Below are 27469 nucleotides of genomic sequence, written 5' to 3'. Positions count from 1 at the left end.
ATTTTCTCTGCAAATACTTTGTCAGTTGACACCAAATTAGGCATAAAAATAGGAAAAATTCAGTTCTTTCCAGTCATCTTGTTTAAAACAATATTGCACCTCTGGGATGGGCAGAAGAAAAAAAAAGAAGCCTAATTATACACAAACTGCATTTACTGTTATATTTATATTTTTTGTATTCTCTAAACTTGGCACTTTGATCTGATATTCTGACCCAACAACAAGAGCAGTCATTATTATCATTTTTTGTTCAAACAGGAACTTCTTTTACTAAGCATGGAAGTTTTATTTATTTTGCAAACGTTTTGGTGCAGATAGTAAAAAAGGGAAATTACTCTGTAATTAATGCTAGGGGACTTAATTTATCACAAGTGAGTCTTGAAGGCCTTGCCTATCTGGTTTTTTAATGTGCAGACCTAGCTGCTTGTGTCTGAACCCCATTGGTATGTATCAGATGTATACAGAAGATCAAACACACACGTCAAAGATCCCACAATCTGTATCGGCATTCGGTGAGTTATGGAAACAATAACATACCCAGCATGCACACTTCCTGAAAACAGAGCATGGCTGCCTACATGGGGTAAAAACGGTCATGAACATAAAAGTCCTCTTGTATATACGAGTGAACATGTGAGTTGCAACTCACAAACGACGAAGAAGCGTGACTTAAATCAAAGGGCATGTAATGTGAGTAACAGGAGGATGAGCTTAGCGGCACTTTTGAAGATGTAAGTGAACAAAACTTGACCTGTGTAAAAACCATTTAATCAGTTGGCTTTTATAAATTACGGATGAGGAAGCAATTGTTGTGATTCCGATTCTGCGATTCACATTTACTGATCTTCCACAGCAACGTGAGCTGGAGCTCTCCGTTTGTACTAGAGTGATAAATAAATAAACCCTGGGATGTAGATGAGAGAATATGGAGTGATGGTGGTCGAGTACAAATTTAACAGTGCTTCAAGTGAAACACTGGAATAAGTGACATAAAAAAAAAGAAAAAAAAGGAAGGATTGACATCTTGGGAAAACAGAACACACACAATCAAGGCCATGCATCATGCATGGATACGTGCACGGGTACATTTGCATGCACATTCACACACATCCGCACACTCACACACGCTCACACACACACACACATGCTCACACACACACACATTCACAAACACTCACACACACGCTCTCACACATACATGTTCACACACACACTCACAAAAACACACACACTCGTTCACAAACACATACATCACTACCTTTCAAATGACCAAAAAATATGGTTCAAAACCATTTCAACTTGATCGTTCTTTTCTTTCAATTAATTTATTCAATTAATGTAACAATGAAGGATTATTAAACATTTCACCATAACCATTTCCAAGTTTCCTGACAAGTTATCACTGTTATCAGAAAATAAAACTGAAACACCTCCCCCCAAAAAACAACAACAACAACAACAAATAAACAAACAACACTAAAAAAAAAAAAAAAAAAAAAAAAAAAAGTCAACACGTTTCAGTCCATGTCACATGTTTATATATAATATAATACAACATATAGTATTGTTGGTCATAAGAGGGAAAGAAGAAGACATGTCGTATCAGTTATGAACAACTGAAGCCATACAGTGAGGGATTACACGCAAAACACATACACACACAAACAAAAAGAGGCGTGGAGTAAACCAGTGTGTACAAACTACTGGTTTATCAAGCGAGAGAGACATTTAAACAGAAAGTCATTTAAAACGATAATCATACCAAATTGTTGTTGACATCAACACACATAAAGAAAGATAGGGACGGGGATTATGATTATAGAGAATGTGCTACGCATAACGTGAATCGTTACCAGAAAGGTTGCTACCTCTTTAGATAACGCAGCGCCTGCAAGGGGCGAAGAAACCTGTCTTCGTCATCCAGGGCAAGATGGGAGGTGGGTGGGGGGTGGGGGTGGGGGGGTCAAGGGGTGGAGGGGGAGGGAGAGGCTTAATGAAGATTACCGGGGAAGGGAATTCAGGGGACTGGTTTTAGTGCAGTGATGGCCCAGTCGTACCGCGGCCGCCTGGGAAGCGAGCACACACTGGTTCGAACCCCACAGTCGCCAGCATTTTCTCCCCTCCTCCACCAGACCTAGAGCGGTGGTCTGGATGCTAGTCATTCGGATGAGACGATAAACTGAGGTCCCCTATGCAGCAAGAATTTAAGGCATGTAAAAGAACCCACGGCAACAAAACAGGGTTGTCCTTGGCAAAATTACGTAGAAAAATCCACTTCAATATAGAAAACGAATAAAACCTCAGCAGAAAAAAAAACCAACAAAAAAATGGGTGGTGTTCTCAATGTAGCGATGCGCTCTCTCTGGGGAAAGCAGTCCGAATTTCACACAGAGGAATCTGTTGTGACAAAAAGAGTGATACAATACAATACAAAACAATACAACTGACCCAGAAATCCAACTGAAAACCTAGGTTCATGGTGCCATCCTGCTCCAATGCTGTATCCCAAAATGACCTGCCAAATAGAGCGGAAACCTTGCCACATTGCCTCCATGAGGCAAAAAACGAGAAGAAGAAGAAAACATGCCCCTGCCTCAGTTGGCACCAGAAGTCATGGTAAGTATGTAAAGTTTTGTCATCGTCATCGTTGTCATCGGTGCCCCTGCCTCAGTTGACACCAGAGGTCATGGTAAGTATGCAAAGTTTCGTCGTCATCATCGTTGGAGCCCCTGCCTCAGTCGGCACCAGAGGTCATGGTAAGTATGTAAAGTTTTGTCATCGTCATCGTTGTCATTGGTGCCCCTACCTCAGTCGACACCAGAGGTCACGGTAAGTATGTAAAGTTTCGTCGTCGTCGTCATTGGGTCATGCCTCAGTCGACACCAGAGGTCATGGTAAGTATGCAGTTTCGTCGTCATCATCGTTGGAGCCCCTGCCTCAGTTGGCACCAGAGGTCATGGTAAGTATGTAAAGTTTTGTCGTCGTCATCGTTGTCATCGGTGCCCCTACCTCAGTCGACACCAGAGGTCATGGTAAGTATGTAAAGTTTCGTCGTCGTCGTCATTGGGTCATGCCTCAGTCGACACCAGAGGTCATGGTAAGTATGCAAAGTTTCGTCGTCATCATCGTTGGAGCCCCTGCCTCAGTCGGCACCAGAGGTCATGGTAAGTATGTAAAGTTTCGTCTTCGTCGTCGCTGGGGCCCTGCCTCAGTCAGCACCAGAGGTCATGGTAAGTATGTAAAGTTTCATCATCTTCGTCGTTGGGGCCCCTGCCTCTGCACCAGAGGTCATGGTAAGTATGTAAAGTTTTGTCGTCATCATCGTCGGAGCCCCTGCCTCAGTCAGCACCAGAGGTCATGGTAAGTATGTAAAGTTTATAATTAAAAAAAAAGAAAAAAAGACACACCTTTTTTGTGTGTAATTAGAGAGTTTTGGCGTAAGTAGGTCAAAGAAAAGATTAGGTTATTTATAAATATCTATGTCAGCAGCTCCTCCACCAAACTGCGCTGACTGAATCCTTGTGGAAAAGCCTTGATATACATGTACTATTACAATACAGGAACACAGAAACAACCCGTTTTTCACTGTTTCATAAAAGTTCATAGTCTCCTAGAAAGCTGTCAGTGAGACTAGTCCAACACACACACAAACAACAAACAACAACAAACAAACCCTGTAGACAATTAATGATCTTGCACAAAAATGACAAATACCTGGACTGTATGTCAGTAACAATAATCACATACAGATCTCTCTTGCTGTGCAGATAATGCTGAGAATAATGCTGGGACATTAAAACCAAGAAATGGTGGTGGTCCGTTCCGCTTGTTAACAAACGCACAAGGAAAGTGTTTTCTGGCTTCCTGTTGGGAAGGTGTTGGTTTATAAACATCACAGGAAGGTATGCGGGCTTGTTTGTAATATATATACATATATATATATATATATATATATATATATATATATATATATATAAACATATGTACACACACACACACACACACACACACACACACACACATTTTCAAAGAACACAGTTACCACTACAAAATGTATGTACTGGAAGGTGGCAGAATGGTCAAGACACTCCTCTGCCAATACAGAGTCTGTGAGGGTCTGGGGTCGAATCCTGCTCTTGCCCTTTCTCCCAAGTTTGACAGGAAAATCGAACCGAGGATCCAGTCATTTGGATGAAACCATAAACCAAGGTCCCGTGTGAAGCATGTACTTGGCACACTGAAAAAGAACCCATGGCGACAAGAGTGTTGTCCTCTGGCAAAACTCTGCAGATGAAATCCATTCGGCAAGATACACAAACACATAATTAATTATGCATGCACTCGAGTCCTGATGAAGCGCGTTGGGTTATGCTGCAGGTCTGGGCATCTGCCCAGCAGATGTGGTGTAGAGTATATGGATTTGTCCGAATGCAGTGACGGGCGCAATAGCCGAGTGGTTAAAGCGTTGGACTGTCAATCTGAGGGTCCTGGGTTCGAATCACGGTGACGGCGCCTGGTGGGTAAAGGGTGGAGATTTTTACGATCTCCCAGGTCAATTTATGTGCAGACCTGCTTAGTGCCTGAACCCCCTTCGTGTGTATATGCAAGCAGAAGATCAAATACGCACGTTAAAGATCCTGTAATCCATGTCAGCGTTCGGTGGGTTATGGAAACAAGAACATACCCAGCATGCACACCCCCGAAAACGGAGTATGGCTGCCTACATGGCGGGGTAAAAACGGTCATACACGTAAAAGCCCACTCGTGTGCATACGAGTGAACGCAGAAGAAGAAGAAGAAGTCCGAATGCAGTGACGCCTCCTTGAAAAAACTGAAATTGAAACTGTACTGGGAAAAAGGTGTACATAAGGTGTGAAAGTATTCTGCACTTCGTTCCCTGTGCACACAGGGAAAGGGCAGAGGAGTGGAAGAAAGGTGCGGGGGAAGACTGAGGAGGGAGGAAAGGAGGGAGGGGAGTTGTGAGAAAGGAGCACGCAGAGCATCACGGATGATCCACAGAGGCTGCTTCACTTGCATGTCACCTTCACCTTTGACATGTGACCACTGCATGCTGAAGCTGCGGTGCATGAAATTGGCACTACAGCTGAATGGAGTTACTACGGTCGGTACAGCACAGTGCAGCTTCTTCTTCTTCTTCTGCGTTCGAGGGCTGCAACTCCCACGTTCACTCGTGTGTACACGAGTGGGCTTTTACGTGTATGACCGTTTTTACCCCGCCATGTAGGCAGCCATACTCCGTTTTCGGGGGTGTGCATGCTGGGTATGTTCTTGTTTCCATAACCCACCGAACGCTGACATGGATTACAGGATCTTTAACGTGCGTATTTGATCTTCTGCTTGCATATACACACGAAGGGGGTTCAGGCACTAGCAGGTCTGCACATATGTGCAGAGAGAGATCGTACCTGAGAGATCGTAAAAATCTCCACCCTTCACCCACCAGGCGCTGTCACCGTGATTCGAACCCGGGACCCTCAGACTGACAGTCCAACGCTTTAACCACTCGGCTATTGCGCCCGTCGCACAGTGCAGCAATGTGTGACTCAAGGACATATAAAACTGCACAACTCGGTGAATGACCTGGTTTGCGCAAGCACGTTTTTCACTTGTATTCCTAACTCCTCTGTTCAACACAAAGATTAACGTCTTATTGATGTCCCTTTAATTCTAAACATAAGCTAAAGGCACACTACATACAGGCCAAAAATCCCTGGGATTACACTTTTACAGGTGTTTAAACATGTTGGGTTTTTTTTTTATTCACAAAACTGAAAAGCTTTGAGAAGAGTTTAAAACCTAAAAAGACAACAACAACAAAAATGAAAAGAAATAAATCAAGTACTCACATGCATCTGTGTGGTTAATGTTTTTGGGTACTCCACTGAGTAAAAAACAAAAAAACAAAAACATGAAAAAAACACCCAATGAACTGTTCATTCTACTTGGCCTACAACTGAAAATCATTTAAAACAGGCAAACTGATTCTGGAATTTACTTTTTTTTTCCTTCTTCTTCTTGAACTGAATAAAAGTTCTGAACAGCTTTCCCCACAGGAAAAGTTGAATACCGCATGACATGTTTTTATTTTGAAGTTGTTTTACTGTGCTTTGTGTACCCATCTTAAGTTTTCATCCTTTTCCTTGTACCCAACCTGAATTTACTTTCATTTTGATTGAATACATGTTCTATGTCTCCCAGTCTGCCTGCCTGTATCTCTCTCTCTCTCTCCCCCCCCCCTTCTCTCTCTCTCTCTCTCTCACACACACACACACACATGCTCATAAAAAAACACACACAAACATACCCACTTTTTTTTTTCTTTCTCACACAGGTAAAACCAACTTTCTTTACATCAATGGCCAGATGTTGCATGATTTAACTATCAAGGCTACGTTTGTTGCGCATGTCTTTATGATGGCCAACCTGTGAAATGTACAAATCCGGGCTGGATTGGTCAGTCTCAATTTCTAATTCTACCTGAAATTCAAAGGTAGGGCTATATTCTGAAAGTTACGGGGATGCTGCTTTTATGGTCGACTTGGGGAAATGTCAAAGCAACATAACAAATTTACCTGTGAAAAATCATCGCTGTAGTTGTGGTGTACCTGAGTGCTTGCTTCTCTGATGAAAAATCAATGTGGAGCTGCCATTTTCCTCAGCAGAATTCAAGAAGGAAAAGCTCAAGACATACCTCTTTCTTTTCTTTTTTTTTTCTTCACAGGACATTTTGCAAGTCTTCCCAGCAAGACTCCACCGTTGTAAAGATTTACAATTCTCACTGAATGTCAGCTTCTGTCCAACAGCCACCAAAAGCCCAAGTCAAAGAAAAAGAGACGTAATGAAGAAAATCTGAAAGGAAACAAGATTTGGTAGATATGGCAGTGCAATGAAGGAGGAATAGAACAATATAATTACCATTTGATTTTCTGTCAGTCAAACTTTTAACTTTCCCTGAACACAGCTCTCCTGGAAAAGCTCCTAGACAATGCGGACAGCCAGTTTCAGTTTCTCAAGGAGGCATCGCTGCGCTTGGAAGAATTCATATACACTACACCACATCTTGTTGGCAGATGCCTGACCAGCAGCATAACCCAATGCGCTTAGTCAGGCCTTGAGTGCATGTACATGCACACACATATACGTACATACATATATATATATGTATATATATATATATTATATATATATATATATATATATAAAATAGATATATATTTGTGTACCTTTCAGAGTGGATTTCTTCTACAGAATTTTGCATATATATATATATATAAATAAAATAGATATATATTTGTGTACCTTTCAGAGTGGATTTCTTCTACAGAATTTTGCCAGAGGACAACACTCTCATTGCCATGGGTGCTTTTTTTCCTGTGCACACGGGACCTCGGTTTATTGTCTCATCCAAATGACTAGACACTTACTTTGATTTTCCTGTCAAACTTAGGAGAAAGGGGAAACCCTCACGGACTCTCTGTGTTGGCAGTTGGATGTATTTACCATTCTGCTACCTTCTTCCTTCAAATGCTGACAGCCCAATGAAATTATTACTGCAGGTTTCACAACAAGAAAGACTGAAAGCCCACTGCAGATCTCGCACATGTAGGGCTTCTGCCCCGTGTGGTTCATGCGGTGGGCTTTCAGTAATCGTGTTGTGAAAAAAACAACAACATAATTTCAATTTTCCAGATCAATGGCAATGCTGAAAAAGAAATACAAAAAGGGCCTCGTTCAGTGAACTTGGCACGCACACACACACAAACACGTGCATACGCATTGGTCAGCTTCATTCCACTGTTGCCTAAGGAGAAAGATTCTACCTTTCCACACAAACAAAAAACAAAGAAACAGAAGTTTTGTCAGTAAACTATTGTTGCTCCTGATTACAACGTATTGTAATCAGTCTTCTTTTCTTTTTTTTCGACTGTTGTAAACCAAAAAATATGTCTCCCCAAGACTTGTAAATTCTTCTTTTCAAATTTCTTATGTACAGCTAATGATAGTGAAACAAACACGCTTGCACACAGAGATAAAAAAAAAGAAAAAAAAAGGGGTGGTGCTGCTTTCTGGCCACACGCTCCATCTGGGGAGAGAAGCCTGAATTTCAAACAGAATGTCTGTCTCTAATACCATGAGAGTCAGTCGTGTTCAACACTGACCATCAGAGCAGCAGAGAAGGCAACTGCTGTCCCAACTATATTTTGGGCTAGAATTTGATTATGATGGACAGTGTCTTGCCCCAGTCACATCCCCACTCTCTCAGCGAATACAATACAATACAATACAAAAGTATCATATTGTATGACAGTCGTGTCTGATAACGACCATCAGAACAGCAGAGAAGGCAACTGCTGTCCAAACTATTTGGGCTCTCGGCCAATACAATATAATACAATACAATTCTTTTCAGAGCAGACACAACACAAGGCTAAAACCCAAAGAAGACAGTGTCCAGCTGGGTGAAGGTCTGTCTACAGCTGTCACAGGTGAAAGCCGTGTGCCCTCCCTGCATGATTCTCAGCATCTTCATGCTGCCCGCCTGGCCCGACATCTTGCAGCACAGCTCGCACAGAAACGACTTCTGCCCGTCATGGATCGACTTGTGTCGCTTCAAGCTGCCACCCAGACGGAAGGTCTTGCCGCACACGTCGCAGGAGAACGGTTTCTCCCCTGTGTGAATCATCTTGTGTCGCTTCAGGTCACCGGCGTGGGTGAACGTTTTGCTGCAAACGTCGCAGATGAACGGTTTTTGGCCCGAATGGATCATCTTGTGCATCTTCAAGTTCCCTTCCTCCAAGAACGCCTTGTTGCACACGTCACACACGTGGGGTTTCAAACCCGTGTGGATCATCCTGTGTCGCTTCAGCACCCCCAACAGTGCAAACGTTTTGCTGCAGATCTCACACATGTAGGGCTTCTGCCCCGTGTGGTTCATGCGGTGGGCTTTCAGGTCGTCCGCGCGGGAGAAGGTCTTGCTGCAGACATCGCACATGAAGGGCTTGTAGCCCATGTGGATCAGCTTGTGCTTCTTAAGGTTGCTGGCCCGCGAGAAGGTGGTGCTGCAGATGTCACACATGAAGGACTTGACGCCCGTGTGGGTCAGCTTGTGTGTCTTGAGGTTGTTGGCGTGCGTGAAGGCCCGGCCGCACTCGTCACAGGCGAAGGCTTTGACCCCCGTGTGGATCATCTTGTGGGTCTTGAGGCTGCCCGCCTGGGTGAAGGTCTTGCTGCAGATCTCGCACATGTACGGCTTCTGGCCCGTGTGGACCACCTGCACAGTTCATACAGACGTTTAGGACCAAAAATATGGGGTATTTTATGGGCATAAAAATCAGAAATTAGGGACAAACACCAGCACAGTTCATACAGACATTTAGGACCAAAACTAAGGGATATTCTAGGGGCTTTATACAGACTTAAAATCAGAAATTACGGACAACACCTACATGGTTCATACAGACTTTTAGAACCAAAAATCAGGCTTTTCAGGGTCTTTTAGGGGCTCAGACCTCTGACATATAAATATCAGGGTCTCCTGGGGGCCTCTAAAAGGAGGCTTCCAAAGATCAAGCTTTTCATGAACTTTTAGGGGCTTGGACATCTGAAACTTGTATTTCTGGGCCCTTTAGGGGCCTCTGAAAGAGGCTTCCAAAAATCAGGCTTTTTATGGACTTTTAGGACCAAAAATATGGGGTATTTTAAGGTCTTTTTCGGGACAACACCTGCACAGTTCAGACAGTACAGTATCAGTATCAGTAGCTTAAGGAGGTGTCACTGCGTTCGGTCAAATCCATATACGCTACACCACATCTGCCAAGCAGATGCCTGACCAGCAGCGTAACCCAACGCACTTAGTCAGGCCTCGAGAAAAAAAAAAAAAAAAAAAAAAAAAATATATATATATATATATATATATATATATATATTTTAAAGTACTGTCATACAGTACAGACGTTTAGGACCAAAACTAAGGGATATTTCAGGGGCTTTTCAGGGACTTAAAATCAAATATTAGGGACGACACCTACACACTTAATACAGACATTTAGGTCCGAAAATATGGGATATTCTATGGGCATTTCAGGGACTTGAAATCAGAAATTAGGGACAATGCCTGCAGGGTTCAAACAGACTTTTAGGACCAAAACTAAGGGATATCTTAGGGGCTTTTTAGGGACTTAAAACCAGAAATTAGGGACAACACACGTCACTCACAACTGGCATAGAAAATTATCAGCTCTGTTGTAAAGAATAGGGCCTTTTAGGGGAAATTAAATAGAGGCTTCCAAAACCTCAGGCTTTTTACAGATTTTTAAAGGTTCAGACTTCTGAAACTTAATGTAATTTAGGGACTTGTAGGGGCCCTTAAAAGGAGCCTTCCAAATATCAGGCTTTTAGGGGAATTTAATGGGTTCCAACATATGAAACATATTTTAGGGCCTTGTAAGGGCCCTTAAAAGGTGGTTTCCATAAACCAGGCTTTATAGGGACTTTTATGAGCTAAGACATCTGAATGTTACGACCTTTTACAGCCTTTACATCTATATGTCACGGCCTTTCTGGTGCCCCTAAAAGTAGGCTTCCACAAATCAGGCTTTTTAGGGACTTTCAGGGGTTCAGGCCTCTGAAACACAATGTATTTTAGGGCCTTGTAGAGGCACCTAAAAGGTGGCTTCAAGACATAAGCTTTTAAAAGGAGCCCCTAAACGAAGGCTTTAAAAAAATCAGGCTTTTTAAGGACTGTCAAGGGCTCAGACCTCTGAAACATAAAATATTTTATGGCCTTGTAGGGGCCCCAAAAAGAAAGCTTCCAGAAACCAAGCTTTTTAAGGACCTTTCCAGGCTCAAACCTCTGAAATATGTATGTTAGAGCCTTCATAAACCCACATTAAATGACACTTCCAAAAATCAGGCCTTTCAGGGATTTTTAACTCACTCTGGACGAAAGGCCCTGATCGGGGCCCTACTGTTTACAGCTGTTTCAGACGAGGGGCCCCGATCGAGGCCTCAGATAGTTTTGAACTTTTGGAGTAGCACCTAATTTCCATAATGACGTTATGAGCTAAGAGTATCTAAACTGACCTTTCCACTCTACTCTGCGACCAATAAATGCAGTGTGTGCTGCTGTGCTCGCGAACAGGAGAGTTATTTTCAAGGTGACTGGTTCACGTGAACAGGCACACAACAGAGTAGACAAAGGGGCTTTATCATGGCTATATAATATTCTGAATTTAATCTGTTTCAAACTCTCTGTGCTTTCCTAGATTTGTTTACAAGTCGTCAGTGTGTGAAAATTTCGGGGAAAAAAAAAGGATACTTACATCATCTCACTGTATGATAGCATAAGAAGTGAGGAAGTTTTATATTTTGTCCCCAACTAACTTATGTTACAGATCAGTTTGGAAGTTTTCAGTAAACAAATTCTAACATTTATTTTCTGGTGATTTATTTCTTACCCACACAAATGGGTCGTCTGTGGGGAAAGTCAGGGGAGCAAGCTGGCAGTACTAAGTGAGTTAAGCGGTGCCGTGCAACCTCTGACCTGATGTCTCTGCAGGCTGCTGGACAGAGTGAAGCTCTTGTGGCAGGTGTCACAGGAGTACGGCTTCTGCCCAGTGTGCACCACCATGTGGCGGTACAGGCTGCTCGACTTGGTGAACGTCCTCTGACATATGTCGCATGTCAGCGATTTCTTTTCACGCTTCAATCCTTTCTCCTTCTTCTTCTTCTTTTTCTCCTTCTCTCCTTTCTTGTCCACTGACTTCCTGTAGCCGGCAGTGGGCTGACCACGTGGTCTGCCCGGTTTGGGGGCAGCAGCAGGCGCTGTCTCAGACTTCTGGAACATCAGAGAAAATCCAAGTGGAGCATGAGTCAAAGTCTGGGTTTCAATTTTCAATTTCTCGAGGAGGCATCATTGTGTTTGGGCAAATCCATATATGCTGCACCACATCTGCTAGGCAGATGCCTGACCATCAGCTTGACCCAACGCGCATAGTCAAGTCTGGAGTACATGCATATGTTTTTGTGTACCTATCACAGAGGATTTCTTCAGCAGGGGTTTGCCAGAGGACAACACTCTCATTGCCATTGGTTCTTTTTCAGTGCGCTAAGTGCATGCTACACACGTGACCACAGTTTATTGTCTCATCTGAATGATGAGACACTCGGTTTCATTTTCCAGTCAAACTTGGGCAACAGAGCAAGACTAGGATTATAACACAGTCAGCCAAGCACACTGTATTGGCAGAAAGGCATCTTAACCATTCTGCAACATTCCTCCCACAGTCTGCGTCCAAGAAGAACACAAAGTATGTCTGTAACCAGTAACGCACTGGAAAATCTCTTCAGCAGTCACAGAAGAACATGACATCACTCTGCATATTAAAATTACATGTCACTTGTGACGTCAGACACCAATGTGCAACAAAATCATCATGTCATTCATCTAATCAGCATCAAACCACTTCCACAACAAAAACAAAATATCAAACAAAACACAACAACTAAAAGCATGGCTATCAATATTGCATACCAGGAAGAAACAAAATACTGGACAGCACAGACAATGGACAAAAAAAAAAAAAAAAAAAAAATCAATGAACACTGAACCCCTAAAAGGCCTCAATATAGAACTGAACAAAGTTCTCTCAACACGTGTTGCCTTACATACATGTGCTGAGACAGCTCTCTCCCAATGCAAAAAGGGAGGCCAGTACAGGGGACCACAAGTTGCCTGCAAAATGCCCCAATGGATCTGATGGCACGCATGACAACGATTATACTGTAAATTAATAGTTCTTTATTTCAAAAGTAACATCCAATGAAAACAGATACAATGCACAGCTGAACAGGTGTGTGGTGGGTGCACGTGCATGTGTGTGTGTGTGTGTGTGTGTGTGTGAAGAGTACATGTGTGTGTGTGTGCATGTGCGTACATGCAAGTGCATGCACCTCTTATGTGTATATTTATCAATGTATGGGTGCACACACACACACATACAGTATCAGTAGCTCAAGGAGGCGTCACTGCGTTCGGTCAAATCCATATACGCTACGCCACATCTGCCAAACAGATGCCTGACCAGCAGCGTAACCCAATGCGCTTAGTCAGGCCTCGAGAAAAGAAAAAAATAATTTTTTTTTAAATTAAATAAAAATAAAAATAATAAAATAAATAATTAATAAATAGATAAATAAATAAAAAAGAATGATGATAATAACAGTAAATGAAAATAAAATAAAAAGACAGTAATGATGATAAATAAGCAAATAAATGTAAAACATACAGACACACATTCACACACACATGCATAACAAATATGCAACAAACATGCCGTTTCACAGATATGAAAGCACAAACAAATATACATAAACGTACATGAGCCCCAACACACACACACACACACACACACACACACACACACACTACCCTGCACCCCCCCATTCCTCCTACACACACACACACACACACACACACACACACATACACACACACTCACACACACACGCAGGCATGGATGCAGACTGTGCTCATTGTCAATGAAATCTTCAGGCAGCAGTCAGTCATCCCTGTCAATGAAACAAACCTTTAAGGGGGCAGAATGGTTAAGAAGCTTATCTGCCAATACAGTGTCCGTTGTGAGGGTCTGGGTTTGAATCCTGGTCCCGACCGTTCTCCTAACTTTGACTGGAAAATCAAACTGAGCGTCTAGTCATTCAGAGGAGAGATGACGGACCAAGGTCCCGTGTGCAGCACACACTTGACGCACTGAAAAAAGGTACGCAAATATATTGATGCACACGCTCAAAACGCCCGACTTAAAGTGTGCTGGGCTATGCTGCTGGTCAGGCATCTGCCTAGAAGATGTGGTGGTGCAGGGTACACATATGGATTTGTCCGTGAACGCAATGACGCCTCCTTGAGAGGAACTGAAAGTGAAAATTCTCTTCTTTATTACTGCTGTCACGGACACACCTCTCTCCTTTACCACTCCTGTCACACACACACACCTCTCTCCTTTACCACTCCTGTCACACACACACACCTCTCTCCTTTACCACTCCTGTCACACACACACACCTCTCTCCTTTACCACTCCTGTCACACACACACACCTCTCTCCTTTACCACTCCTGTCACACACACCTCTCTCCTTTACCACTCCTGTCACACACACCTCTCTCCTTTACCACTCCTGTCACACACACACACCTCTCTCCTTTACCACTACTGTCGCACACACACACACCTCTCTCCTTTACCACTCCTGTCACACACACACACCTCTCTCCTTTACCACTCCTGTCACACACACCTCTCTCCTTTACCACTCCTGTCACACACACACACCTCTCTCCTTTACCACTCCTGTCACACACACCTCGCTCCTTTACCACTCCTGTCACGCACACACACCTCTCTCCTTTACCACTCCTGTCACACACACACACCTCTCTCCTTTACCACTCCTGTCACACATACACACCTCTCTCCTTTACCACTCCTGTCACACACACCTCTCTCCTTTACCACTCCTGTCACACACACCTCTCTCCTTTACCACTCCTGTCACACACACACACCTCTCTCCTTTACCACTCCTGTCACACACACCTCTCTCCTTTACCACTCCTGTCACACACACCTCGCTCCTTTACCACTCCTGTCACACACACACACCTCTCTCCTTTACCACTCCTAACAAACCGACATCATACTGATGCACGACAACCCCACCTCTCACCTGAACCTGAACGCTGTCTGTTGCCGATGCATAGTCGTTCTCCACATCTGTGGCGGAATCATCGTCCCCTGATGGCAGATCCCCTTCCTCCTCTGCATCCTCCTCCTCCTCCTCTTCTTCCTCCTCTCCTCTTTCTTCCTTTACCTCCTTTTCAAAACAAAATGACCAATGATCACTAAAATGTGGACAATCAAGCAATCAAATGAAATAGACAAAAACAAAAAAAAAGCAGGAAAAAAAACAAACAACCAACAACAAAAACAGCCACAGTAGTGAAGAGTTTAGCCATCATGAAATGACAACTGGGAGGACGAAGGTTTGATCCCCATTAAGAGGTGGGTTTTTCCAGCCTGTGGCCAGGTCCTACCAAGAGCTGAGTGTGCTGTGGACATAAAGAAAAAGGCTGGGACCCACACAGTCGAGGGCCATCAAACTTCACAGAGGTGTCTTTGGGAGCGCTGTTCAAATCAACTTACCAACGCTGCAGGTGTCTGTATCCTTCAACCTGGCTGATAGCAGGATATACTATGAGAGTACAACCTAGTTTTGTATTTGTATCTGTATTTTGTATTTGTATTTCTTTTTATCACAACAGATTTCTCTGTGTGAAATTCGGGCTGCTCTCCCCAGGGAGAGCGCATCGCTATACTACAGCACCACCCTTTTTTTTTTTTTTTTTTCCTGCGTGCAGTTTTATTTGTTTTTCCTATCGCAGTGGATTTTTCTACAGAATTTGGCCAGGAACAACCCTTTTGTTGTCGTAGGTTCTTTTATGTGCGCTAAGTGTATGCTGCACACGGTACCTCAGTTTATCATCTCATCCAAATGACTAGCGTCCAGACCACCACTCAAGGTCTAGTGGAGGGGGAGAAAATATCGGCAGCTGAGCCATGATTCGAGCCAGTGTGCTCAGATTCTCTCGCTTCCTAGGCGGACGTGTTACCTCTAGGCCATCACTCCACTGCATCGTAAAAGCATAAACTGAGCACTAAAGCAGCATCTTCATCACACCCACAATCATTTGCCAACACTGAAAGACAAAAAAAACAAAATGTCCACAATTTTGGGGCATGAAAAAAAGGAAAAAAAGAAGCAAATCACCCAGTCAGTCAATCAACCTGATCAGCACTTTCTGATGAATGGGATTCTTGCTCTGGTGCGGATTGTTTTGTGTGCAACTCTTTCTCTTGTGTTTGTGTGGGTGCGTGCTCAAGTGCGAGTATGTGAGCATGCTCTGTGCATATGTGTGTGCATGTGTGTGTGCATGTGTGTGTGTGTGTGTGTGTGTGTGTGTGTGTGTGTGTGTGTTTGTGTGTAGTGTGTGTGTGTGTAGTGTGTGTGTAGTGTGTGTGTGTATGGCATGAGCATGTATGTTTGTGTGTGTGTGTGTGTAGTGTGTGTGTGTGTGTGTGTGTGTGTGTGTGTGTGAGTGTGTATGTGTAGTGTGAGTGTGTATGTGTGTGTGTGTGTGGCGTGAGTGTGTATGTGTGTGTGTGACATGAGCGTATATGTGTGTGTGAGTAGCGTGAGTGTGTATGTGTGTGTGTGTGGCATAAGGTGAGTGTGTATGTGTGTGTGTGTATGGGGAGGGTGAGGCATGCAGGCATGAGTGTGAGTGTACAAATCTATATGCATGCATTCAAGGCCTGACTAAGCATGCTGGGTTATGCTGCTAGCTAGACGTCTGCCAAAGCAAATGTGGTAAAGCGTGTATGGGTGTGCTCCAATGCAGTGATGCCCCCTTGAGAAACTGAAACTGAAACTCACCGTTTTGCCGATGTCATCGTCAGCAGTCGGCACATACCGACCGTCCACCCCACGCTCTCTGTTTAACGCATGGTTGTGGCGGGATTCATGCAGGTACTTCTGCAGACACCAGTTCCAGATGATAATAGTAATAATAATAATAACAATAATAATAACAATTACTGTATTGCATTAAATGACAGTGTATTGTATTGTATTGTATTGTATCGTATTGTATTGTATTGTACTGTAAAGTATTGTATTGTATTGTACTGTACAGTACTGTACTGTACTGTATTGTATTGTATAACAGTCAGTCGTGTCCGACTATGACCATCAGAACGGCAGAGGAGGCAACTGCTGTCCCAACTATCTGGGCTAGAATCTGATTATTAGTGGACAGTGTCTTGCCCAAGTCACATCCCCACTCTCGTGGACAAGAAGGCTTTAGCACAGCTGGCATTCGGATGGTTCCCAAAGGCCAACTACTCCCCCAAAGGCTGCAGCACTAAGAGCCAGTGCAATCCTGTCTCCTAGTCTGAGAGTCATAATCCTTCACAGAAGACTAATCTGTAAATGAATTCTTATTGCTGCAGAGAAACTGTCAATCATACAATAATAATGTGCATTTATAGAGTGCTTACCCTGTGAGTATTTAAGGCCAGACACGGTAGTACAAAAACGTATGAAATAAACTTGAAGTTTATGGCTTTCTGTGACAAGGTATGCAAAAATATTGGACTGAACATGTCTAAAAAGGTCATTTTGTGCAATTTGTTGTGACGGTTTCCATGGAAACGAATCCAAAATGGCCGATAAAAAAATTAAAAGCTTAGAACTTCGGTACCTTTATAGATATGTTATTTCTGTTTGTTTTATTTGATTTATTTGTATTTGTTCTTTATTATAATGAAGTGGTATTTTGAAATTTGAATAAATACATTTATTATTATTTTGTTGTTGAAATGTGTATAAATTCCTTGACATAATTTTTTTTCAAATGAGTGTATATTCATTCTTTTACTAGTACTATACAAATCACCACACTATAATAAAGATGAATACATAAAGAAAGAAAGTACCAAGTCTGAACATGCTATCTTTTAAAGTTTTTTAGCATTAGCATTTTGAAAAATGGTATTACGAGGACAAAACACAAAACTGAGAAAACAGGAAAAAAAAAAAAGTGCTTGTACATGTACTCACAAGAAATCACACATGTTGATGCTGTTTGAAGCTTTATTTAAGTGAATATAGTACCCAGGTGAAACGGACAATAAAGATTAGATGTTGAAGAAGCAGATTAAGCAAAAAAAAACGAAAATCACAAAAAATCATGATTTTGGTCAAAATTTCACTACCGTGTCTGGTATGAATAAGACACAGTATCCCTGTCAGTATCCTTGAAGCATATGAGCAGAAAAAATGATTCTGCAATCTGTACCGGGCATCACTGTATATACCACTGTCAGTCAATACACTAAGTATGAAAATCAAGCACACTGCATCAAATTACTGCCAGCTGTAGCAGGTCACCTTGGTCAGTCATGTAACTCACACACACACACACACACACATACACACACAAAGTCATGCATACACACACACTCACACATAACACACACATTCTCAGATGCACCCCCGCACATACGCACACACACACACACTTACACACAAATTCTCACATACACACTCACATACACCCGCTCACACAAACACACACACATTCACACACACACACACACTGACACCCACAAAACACATACACACATACACAAGCACTCACAAAACACACACACCCATACACACACACACACGCACACAAATACACAAACTCATACTCACACCCACACAAATACACACCCACACAAACACACACAATCACCTCTTCTTCTTCTTCTTCTGCGTTCGTGGGCTGCAACTCTCACGTTCACTCGTATGCACACGAGTGGGCTTTTACGTGTATGACCGTTTTTACCCCGCCATGTAGGCAGCCATACTCCGCTTTCGGGGTACACACAATCACCAAACACAAACTCATAATCACACACACACACACACACACACACACAAACCCATTCTCAGCCCCCCGCCCCCTCCCCACGCCCCCCCCCCCACACAAACTCATACCCAAACACACCCACCTGTCTCTGTATGGCGATTCTGCCCTGGGCCATCAGTCTTGCTCTGGCCTGCCGTCGCTTCAAGATGCGCGTGTACTGTTTGATGTTGACAAAGTGGGGCTGGGTCTCTGACACCTCCTCCCCACTCTCCCCATGGATTGGAACACGCTGGACGGAGGGGGTCGAGCGGGGCTGGGCCAAGATAGGTAGAGACGGCGCCGGTGATGTCTGCAAGACAGTTTCATGATGATGATGATGATGATGATGATATGGATACTTATATAACACCTGTCCTTGGCTGGAGACCAAGCTCTAATCGCTTTACGAACTCGGGGTCATTTGCACCTGGGTAGAGCCGACTGATGGCTGCCATTGGGTGCTCATCATTCGTTTCCTATGTCAGGTTTCAAGTTCGCCCACATACACACTGAGACAGACATGTAATATCTTATGTGTATGACCATTTTGTTTATTTGCCCTGCCATGCAGGCAGCCATACTCCGTTTTCAGGGGGGGTGTATTCTGGGTATGTTCTTGTTTCCATAACCCACTGAGCGCTGACATTGATTACAGGATCTTGAATGTGAGTATTTGATCTTCTGCGTGTGTATACGCACGAAGGTGGTTCCGGCACTAACAGGTCTGCACATAGGTTGACCTGGGAGACTGGAACAATCTCCACCCTTTACCCACCAGGTGGAGTTACCAACATTCGAACCCGGGACCCTAAGATTGAAAGTCCAACGCTTTCAGTTACTGTTTCTCAAGGCGGTGTCAACGCGTTCAGTCAAATCCTTGTATCTCTACACCACATCCACTAGACAGATGCCTGACCAGCAGCATAACCCAATAAACTTGGTCAGGCCTGGAGTGCAAGAATATAACTTGTGTACCTATCAGAGTGGATTTTCTTCTTCAGATTTTTTTTTTTTTTGCCAGAGGAGAACTTCTTCTTCTTCTTCTGCATTCACTCGTATGCACACGAGTGGGCTTTTACGTATATGACCGTTTTTACCCCGCCATGTAGGCAGCCATACTCCGTTTTTGGGGGTGTGCATGCTGGGTATGTTCTTGTTTCCATAACCCACCGAACGCTGTCATGGATTACAGGATCTTTAACGTGTGCATTTGATCTTCTGCATGCGTCTACACACAAAGGGGGTTCAGGCACTAGCAGGTCTGCACATATGTTGACCTGGGAGATCGTAAAAATCTCCACCCTTTACCCACCAGGTGCCGTCACTGTGATTAACCACTCGGCTATTGCGCCCGTCGCCAGAGGAGAACAATTATGTCGCCATGTGTTCCTTTCCAGTGCGCCAAGTGCCTGCTGCACACTGGACCTCAGTTTGTCGTCTCATCCGAATGAATGAATAGGTGCTCAGTTCGATTTTTCAGTCATAACTTGGGAGAAAGGGTGAGACGGTGATTCGAACCCATGCCCTCACTCACGGACACTGTGTTGGCAGATATTGAGATAAGCATTTTAACCCCATTCTGCCACCTTCCTCCTCAAGCAAGACAGTCATCATCATTGTCTTAATCATCTTGATTTTTTTCCAATAGATGATGCATAAAATCAAAACGTCTGCTATGTTTTTATGCAATGAAAAAGCCCAATTTAAATCAGCGTGAAAAATTGCGTCGTCAATAAAAGTGACATTCTTTGTGACAACTAGCCTGTTTGTTGGTGCATTCTCTTTGCACTCAAGGCATTAGGCAATTTCCCAATAACTTTAATTTTAATGACACAAACTTTCAGAAAACCAAACAAATAACAAGAAATATTAATATAATATTGTGATGACACCAGCCTGTATGTGCCAATGGATAAATCAGCCCTTTACTTGGGACAATGTCAGGTTCTTGGACAGGGAAAATCACAGTGTGGAACATATCAACAGTTCGTGAAAACATTACTGAGAGGAGACAACAAAGGAAACTCCTGAAATTTATTTTGTTCCTGCATAATGTTCACAGGGATATTTACACGGACTTGCTTTGTTTAAAAACCAATAACTCACCTCATCTTTCTTCAGATGCGCTGTTTTTTTTGTTTTTTTTGGTTTTTTTTGTTGGGTTTTTTCAGCTACTAACCTACCTTTTCCTTCTTCCTAGCAGAATCCAAAGTCCTCCTCTTCCGCACAGGCTGCTGAGATGGATCAGGGAGATCAGAATCGTTCTCCCAAAAGCACCCTCCGGCACCATCCACCCCCTCCTCCTTCACAGCCCCTTCTCTCTGCGACACTGACAGCTGGAGGGGGCCGGAGGAGGAGGCGGAGGAGGGGGCGGCACCACACGCTGTCCGTTCACACTGGACACAGATGGCCGAGAGGAGGGAGCCGCACGTCTTGCACATCGTGATGCCGGAGGGGAACACGTTGGACGTGTCTTCGTAACTGTCACGCACACACACACACACACACACACACACACACACTTATTTTTCAGTGAGTTACCTTTATACCACTTTACATGCAAAAAACAAAAAAACCTGTAAACCTCTATTTCAGAAGAAATAAAGCAAAAACAAAAACAAAACAAAAACAAAAAAGGATATATTACACACTTTACCCACTTACTATTTCAGAAGAAATAAGGTACACACACAAAAAAAATTGCACACTGTACCCACTTACTATTTCAGAAGAATTAAAGCACACACACACACAAAAAAAGTTACACACTGTGTACCCACTTAACTATTTCAGAAGAAAAAGGACAATCTCCTCATCCTCTCAGAAGAAATAAAGCAACAACAACAACAAAGTTACGCACTGTGTAACCCACTATTTCAGAAGGAACAGAGCAGTCTCCTCGCACCCTGTACCCACTTACTATTTCAAGGAGGCAGGTGGCAGAATGGTTAAGACGCTCAGCTGCCAATACAGACAGTCTGTGAGGGTGTGGGTTCAAATCCAGCACTCGCCCTTTCTCCCCCCAAGTCTGACTGGAAAATCAAACTGAGCGTTTAGTCTTTCGGATGAGATGATAAACCGAGGTCCTGTGTGCAGCACGCACTTGTCGCTCTGCAAAGGAACCCATGGCAATGAGAGTGTTGTCCTCTGGCAAAATTATGTAAAAAGAAATCCACAAAGTACACAAATATATAAGTATGCACTCACGGCCTGACAAGTGCGTTGGGTTACGCTGCTGTCAGGCATCTGCCTAGCAGATGCGGTGTAGCGTATGTAGATTTGTCTGAATGCAGTGACGCCTCCTTGAGAAACTGAAACTGAAACCATTTCAGAAGGAACAGAGCAATCTCCTCACACACTGTGTACCCACTCACTATTTCAGAAGGAACAGAGCAGTCTCCTCACACACTGTGTACCCACTCACTATTTCAGAAGGAACAGAGCAATCTCCTCACACACTGTGTACTCACTCACTATTTCAGAAGGAACAGAGCAATCTCCTCACACACTGTGTACCCACTCACTATTTCAGAAGGAACAGAGCAATCTCCTCACACACTGTGTACCCACTCACTATTTCAGAAGGAACAGAGCAGTCTCCCCACACACTGTGTGCCCACTCACTATTTCAGAAGGAACAGAGCAATCTCCTCACACACTGTGTACCCACTATTTCAGAAGGAACAGAGCAATCTCCTCACACACTGTGTACCCACTCACTATTTCAGAAGGAACAGAGCAATCTCCTCACACACTGTGTACCCACTCACTATTTCAGAAGGAACAGAGCAATCTCCTCACACACTGTGTACCCACTCACTATTTCAGAAGGAACAGAGCAATCTCCTCACACACTGTGTACCCACTCACTATTTCAGAAGGAACAGAGCAATCTCCTCGTCCTCCTGAAGCCCATGGCGGGACCCCACGTCCTTCCAGTGGCCGTAGGCAGGGGAGCTAATAAAGGAGGACGCAAACTCCTTCTTCATCTCCACCACAGGGGCTGACGACTCTGACACGCTTGGAGTGGTGCACAAGGTGGAGGAGGGGGTGGATGCTGCTGGCAGCTCTGGCGATGCCTGTGGCTCAAGCTGCTCCATCACAATGGTGTTGTCTGCTTCCATTGTCCTTCTTTCACTTTTATTTATCTATTTTTACTTCTTTCTCTTTCTTGGCAGTTGGCTATAGTCTAGTTTTGTCACACTGCAAAAAAGAGGTTATAACATTATGAAAGAAAAACATAGAAGAACTCGTCCTGCTTTCACTTGAAAAAAAAAAAAAAATATATATATATATATATATATATATTATATATATATATATATATACACACACACACATACATACATACATATATATATTTTTTTCCCCCACTTCTTTCTCTTTTTGGCTGTGGTCTATTTTGTCAGACTGCAAAGAAAGAGGTTATAATTTCATGAAACAAAAAAAACTCAAAACAATGATGAACTGATCAACCAGCCAACTGGCCAGTCAATCAAACAGTTTACTGAATCTGTTTATGAATCAAACAAGGACTGAAGATTTCAACTTATCCATTTAACTATATAAGTATATTATAGTTTTATACACAAGATTTCTTTGTTTTTTCTTTTTATACACAAGATTTCTTTGTTTTTTCTTTATATTTCTAACTTTTGAAATCAAATCAAACTATCATTCAATATTTCAATCAGTCTATCTAAATATATCATAAATAGGATCTTCCTTCTTTCTTTTTTCATTTAAAACTTTTTTTCATTCAAAAAGCATAGGAAAAACCAAAACAATAATACAAATAAACAAATAAGTCAAAAAGAAACAAAAACATCAAAGTTATACACAGTATATGAGGTTTTTTTGTTTTTTTTTAAATAGATAACTCACCACCAAGTTCCTGTGTGAAACACACATCCCAGTGCCATTTTACTCAACGATCACTCACACAATTTATTCCTGTACAAACCAAAATGTAACAATTCCTTACAAAAATACAGTTGCTGTCACCTTGACCTATCTGTCACATCTGTTACTTTCACAAATCTCACTCAGAAACAAGTGCTACACAACTGCAAGACCTGAAATAGTGTTAACTTAAGTTAAACGGGTGCTGTTTTCAAAACATGGTGCAATTCTTTGATGCAATAGATGGTCTGAGAATTGTGTGAGCAAAAACACTGCGCTCACCCCCATAATCAGAATTACACACACACAACAACAACACACACACACACATACAATTTAAAAAAACAAACAAACACACACACACACAAAAACAAACACTGTCAGTGTGCTCACCCCCATTATCAGATTACCCCATTTCACTTTTAATTTTATATAAAATTAACAACACAGACAAATGGACACATATGTGCATGTGTGCACGCCCTTCCCCCCTCATCGTTCCCCCCCCCTTCCCCCCGCTCTCCACCCACTCATCCCCCCCTCCCCACCCCCCCCCCCCTCCCCCCACACACACACACCTACAGTCAGCATGGCAGTCCTAAAATAAACACTAAAAAGAAGCTTGGAGAACAACTGATCCCTGCCCCGAACCACAACCCATCATCATCTACCAAATGCTAGACCTGGCCCTCATATTCCTAACCACCGATAGTAGTAACCTAGTGTCTCACACACACACACACACACACACACACACACACTTAATTCAAACGTGCAAAATAAACTTTAAAACATACAACTGGGGGTAAAAAGATCCCCTTTTCTACAAGCATACATCCTCTATCTGCGTAAACACTGAAGAAAAATATCAGCAGGTAGATGCACCTGCACTCATCGTATCGAGTGTGGTTGTTCAAACGTCCAGTTCACATCGTCTGCTCCGTCATGGTTGGTGCTCAGGCTTGCACATCGAACGTGCAGAGTAAATGCAAACTAAGGGATTTCGTGACAGATCTGGTCTTATTTCTATGAATTATGTCATCAACTGGAACAACTTACAAAACACCAAGAAATTCTGCCCAAAACGCAGGGGAAAGCAGTCCTCACTTTTCCTTTCTTGCTGTTTCACACATCGATCTTTTGGAGGTTTGTCTCGTTACAGGAATACTACCAAACAAAAAGGTATGAAGTAAAACAAACAAACAAAATCGATTATTCCGCAAACCGATGGGCCTGAATCTAATCTGATCGTTTCGCAATTTGCTTTCTTTGGCCATTTGGCCGTAGCTCACAATCAGTGTTTGAGGTGAAGACAATATCGGGCCGACCCACTGATCTAGAATTAATCATGTTAGATCAGTAGGTGGAGGTAGGTAGAGGAGGGTGTGTGTGCACAGGAGTAGGACTTCTGTTGACTCTGGGGTCCACTGTCACTGCATATTCAGATTTAGTTTAAGTTGCCTTCTAAGATCGAGCATTTTCCCAGTTGTTCCTTTAGTACTCTATGAAAATAAAGTGAACAGTTTGCACAGCCAAAAGTGTGTTCCTGGTTTGGAAAGGTTGTGACACCTCCCTTCCCACACCATACTTGTGTCAGTATCCACTTTTAGTTTGCTGTTTGTGCCTGTCCTGCTACACGGTGATTTTTTTTTTTTCAAGTTGCACGTGTATGGTTATGGTGATTTATGTATGATTAACTCCAAGTTAACGGGGCCTTAAATGATTTCCGTTGTAGTTGTTGTCTACTGTGATTATTGATTGTACGCATGTGTTGCCCTTGGTTAACGTCTAAGCATTTTATGTCTTTTAATGTATAGTACTTGTTGAATGGCTGTGGTTTTCGTCTTTTTTTTAATTTTATTTTATTATTATTATTATTATAATGTATTTTACACTGTAAATGAATTTCTCTTATTGAGAAAATCAAGCGTTCCTTTTTTTTTTTTTTTTTTTACTCTGATCTACAAATACCGATTCTCGTTTAAAAAATACATAAATAAATAATAAAGAAGAAAAAGAAAATCTAAAGTTACTGATCAGGATGAGTTTCATTGGCCTATCACCCTTCAAAGCTGGGTTTAATCAAAATTGTGCATTGTTCGCCGGTTCATTTGGTGCACTAATGATTAGGCCTACAGTAGCTAACAAAATCAATGGTACCGATAAAATGATGACTAAAAACGGCATGTATCTTGGACACTGAAAGATATTTTTACAGGTCTGTGATCTGCGATCGTGAAGTTTGGGATCCTTGATAGCACATAGGTAAGTGCAAGAGTAGAGGGGAGATAACTCATTGTAAAAGAAACTTAGTTCCACGACAGCTCACAGGCACTGTCCCATTTCCCGAACAATAGAGACAATCTAAATCAGTATATAAAAAAAGAAAGAAGAAAAAAAAGGAGATAATATTAAATAAACAATAAAAAAATTTTAAAAAAACATTCTGGAGTACTTCTACACGAAAATACCATTGATAGATTTATGGTTTCAGGCTAATTTTGATACTATGATTCAGTAACTGCATTGATGTGCTGTCATCTTGCCAGGTTAAAAAAAAAAAAAAAAAAAAAATCTAAATCGCCTGCAATTGTGTGTTTATTCAGTCTGTGTCAATAACAGTACTGTTCTCACTGCGTTTGGCCCCTACCATGCAAAAGTAAACAAACAAAACAAAAAAAATTGCAGGCTCCTTCATCATCGTCAATAAAAACAGAATAGTCTCAAAGTCTGTGGCCTTTCATGCCCTGCTCTCATGGTGACCTCAGTTTCGATACCCCTCCACTTCCGTGCTTGGGGTGAGTCCTATCAATGTCGTCAGATTCATGGGGGGCTACTGTTTGAAGGACGTGGTGGCGGTCTCCACTCTGGGAGGGATGCTCACTCAGTCTGGCTCCGCGACTAAGCCATTATTGTCGTTAGTAGGGGGCTTAGTAGGTGGTGTCCTAAGTATGTTAAAACAGAACAGGCACCACTGAACACCACCGGTGACTCAGCAGCAGTGCAGGGTCTCCTCTGGTGTGTGGCCTCCTGGCGACCTAACATCGATGGTTCGCTGTGGACTGTTGACGCTGGAACTGCGACGGACGAACCCGGGTGTGGCCGTGTATGGGGGAATCTAAATGAGCGGCGTGGGAGTAATGCCACTGAAATGGTGCAGATGATGGGGCAGCAAAAAAAAAAAAAAAAAAAAAAAAATTGCAGGCTTGAGTCAACAAGCGTCTGTGTTGATGGTGTGAATAATTTCATGGGTTTTTTTTGTGTTTTTTTTTTTAATTAAAGCCTAACTCTTGATTAGAAGGGTGCCTGCATTTATCTAGGTCCCCAAATTTAGGATACTCAAACAGGAAAGTACCAGAACAGAATATATATATAATAGTCAGTTGTGTCCGACTATGACCATCAGAACAGCAGAGGAGACAACTGCTGTTCCGACTATTTGGGCTAGAATTTCATTATAGTGGAGTGTGTCTTGCCCAAGTACATCCCCACTCTCTCGGCCAAGAGGGTTTTAGGACAGTCGGCGTTGGGATGGTTCCCAAAGGCCAACTAGCCCACAAGGCTGCAGCACTAAGTGCCAGTGCAATTTTGCCTCTGACTGGAGAAACCATTGATAATACAGCTCTCACTCTGCTGTTGGCCCAAATGTAAACTTATGTCAATCTGTGATATATGCCGAGTGTTGGGCCTAAACTCACAAGACAATAAACTAAGATCACATATGCAAGCATGTACTTTGTGCATGTAAAAGAACCCATGGCAACAAAAGGGTTGTTCCTGGTAAAAGTTCTGTAGAAAATTCCTCCTGATAGGAAAACAAATTCACTTGCAGACAGAAAAAAGAAAAAAATATATATGGGTGGCGTTGCACTGTAGTTACAAGCTCCCCCTGGGAAAAAGCAGTCCAAATGGCAGCTGCCCTGACATAAAGTATTGCAATACTGTGCAGTCATTTTCTTGTCAAGAACTTGGAACAGTCTAACAGTTTACAAACCACTAGAAAAATTGTTCTGAA

At 42.7% G+C, this 27469-nt stretch overlaps 1 protein-coding gene across 2 annotated transcripts; it reads right to left on the bottom strand.

Moving 5' to 3' along the window:
* Window positions 1-7326: 7326 nt before the first annotated feature.
* Window positions 7327-24601, bottom strand: LOC143278116 (uncharacterized). Of its 2 annotated transcripts, XM_076583148.1 has the most exons (8): window positions 24514-24601; window positions 22423-22755; window positions 20736-21033; window positions 18656-18862; window positions 16533-16631; window positions 14766-14912; window positions 11564-11857; window positions 7327-9292 (listed from the first exon to the last, which is right to left on the bottom strand). In XM_076583148.1, exons 2-8 carry the CDS (start codon window positions 22674-22676, stop codon window positions 8450-8452), a joined length of 2142 nt encoding a protein of 713 aa, XP_076439263.1. In that variant the 5' UTR covers window positions 22677-22755; window positions 24514-24601; the 3' UTR covers window positions 7327-8449. The 2 variants fall into 2 exon arrangements, with proteins under 2 accessions (XP_076439263.1, XP_076439264.1); XM_076583149.1 differs by lacking the exons at window positions 22423-22755; window positions 24514-24601 and adding an exon at window positions 21425-21437.
* Window positions 24602-27469: the final 2868 nt, after the last annotated feature.

The sequence above is a fragment of the Babylonia areolata genome, chromosome 35 (assembly GCF_041734735.1).
Source record: "Babylonia areolata isolate BAREFJ2019XMU chromosome 35, ASM4173473v1, whole genome shotgun sequence".
Classification (NCBI taxonomy): domain Eukaryota; kingdom Metazoa; phylum Mollusca; class Gastropoda; order Neogastropoda; family Buccinidae; genus Babylonia; species Babylonia areolata.
Note: the sequence above shows the minus strand (reverse complement) of the source record. Positions and strands in the feature narration are given on the sequence as shown.

Bases quoted from the DNA above. Each gene is read 5' to 3' on its own strand.
- LOC143278116 (XM_076583148.1), bottom strand. From the start codon at position 22,676: ATGGAAGCAGACAACACCATTGTGATGGAGCAGCTTGAGCCACAGGCA. The intron at 21,034-22,422 runs GTGAGTGGGTAC...TGTGCGTGACAG, and splicing joins GCTCTGTTCCTTCTGAAATA to TTACGAAGACACGTCCAACG. The intron at 9,293-11,563 runs GTCAGAGGTTGC...TGAACTGTGCAG, and splicing joins GCAGCCTGCAGAGACATCAG to GTGGTCCACACGGGCCAGAA.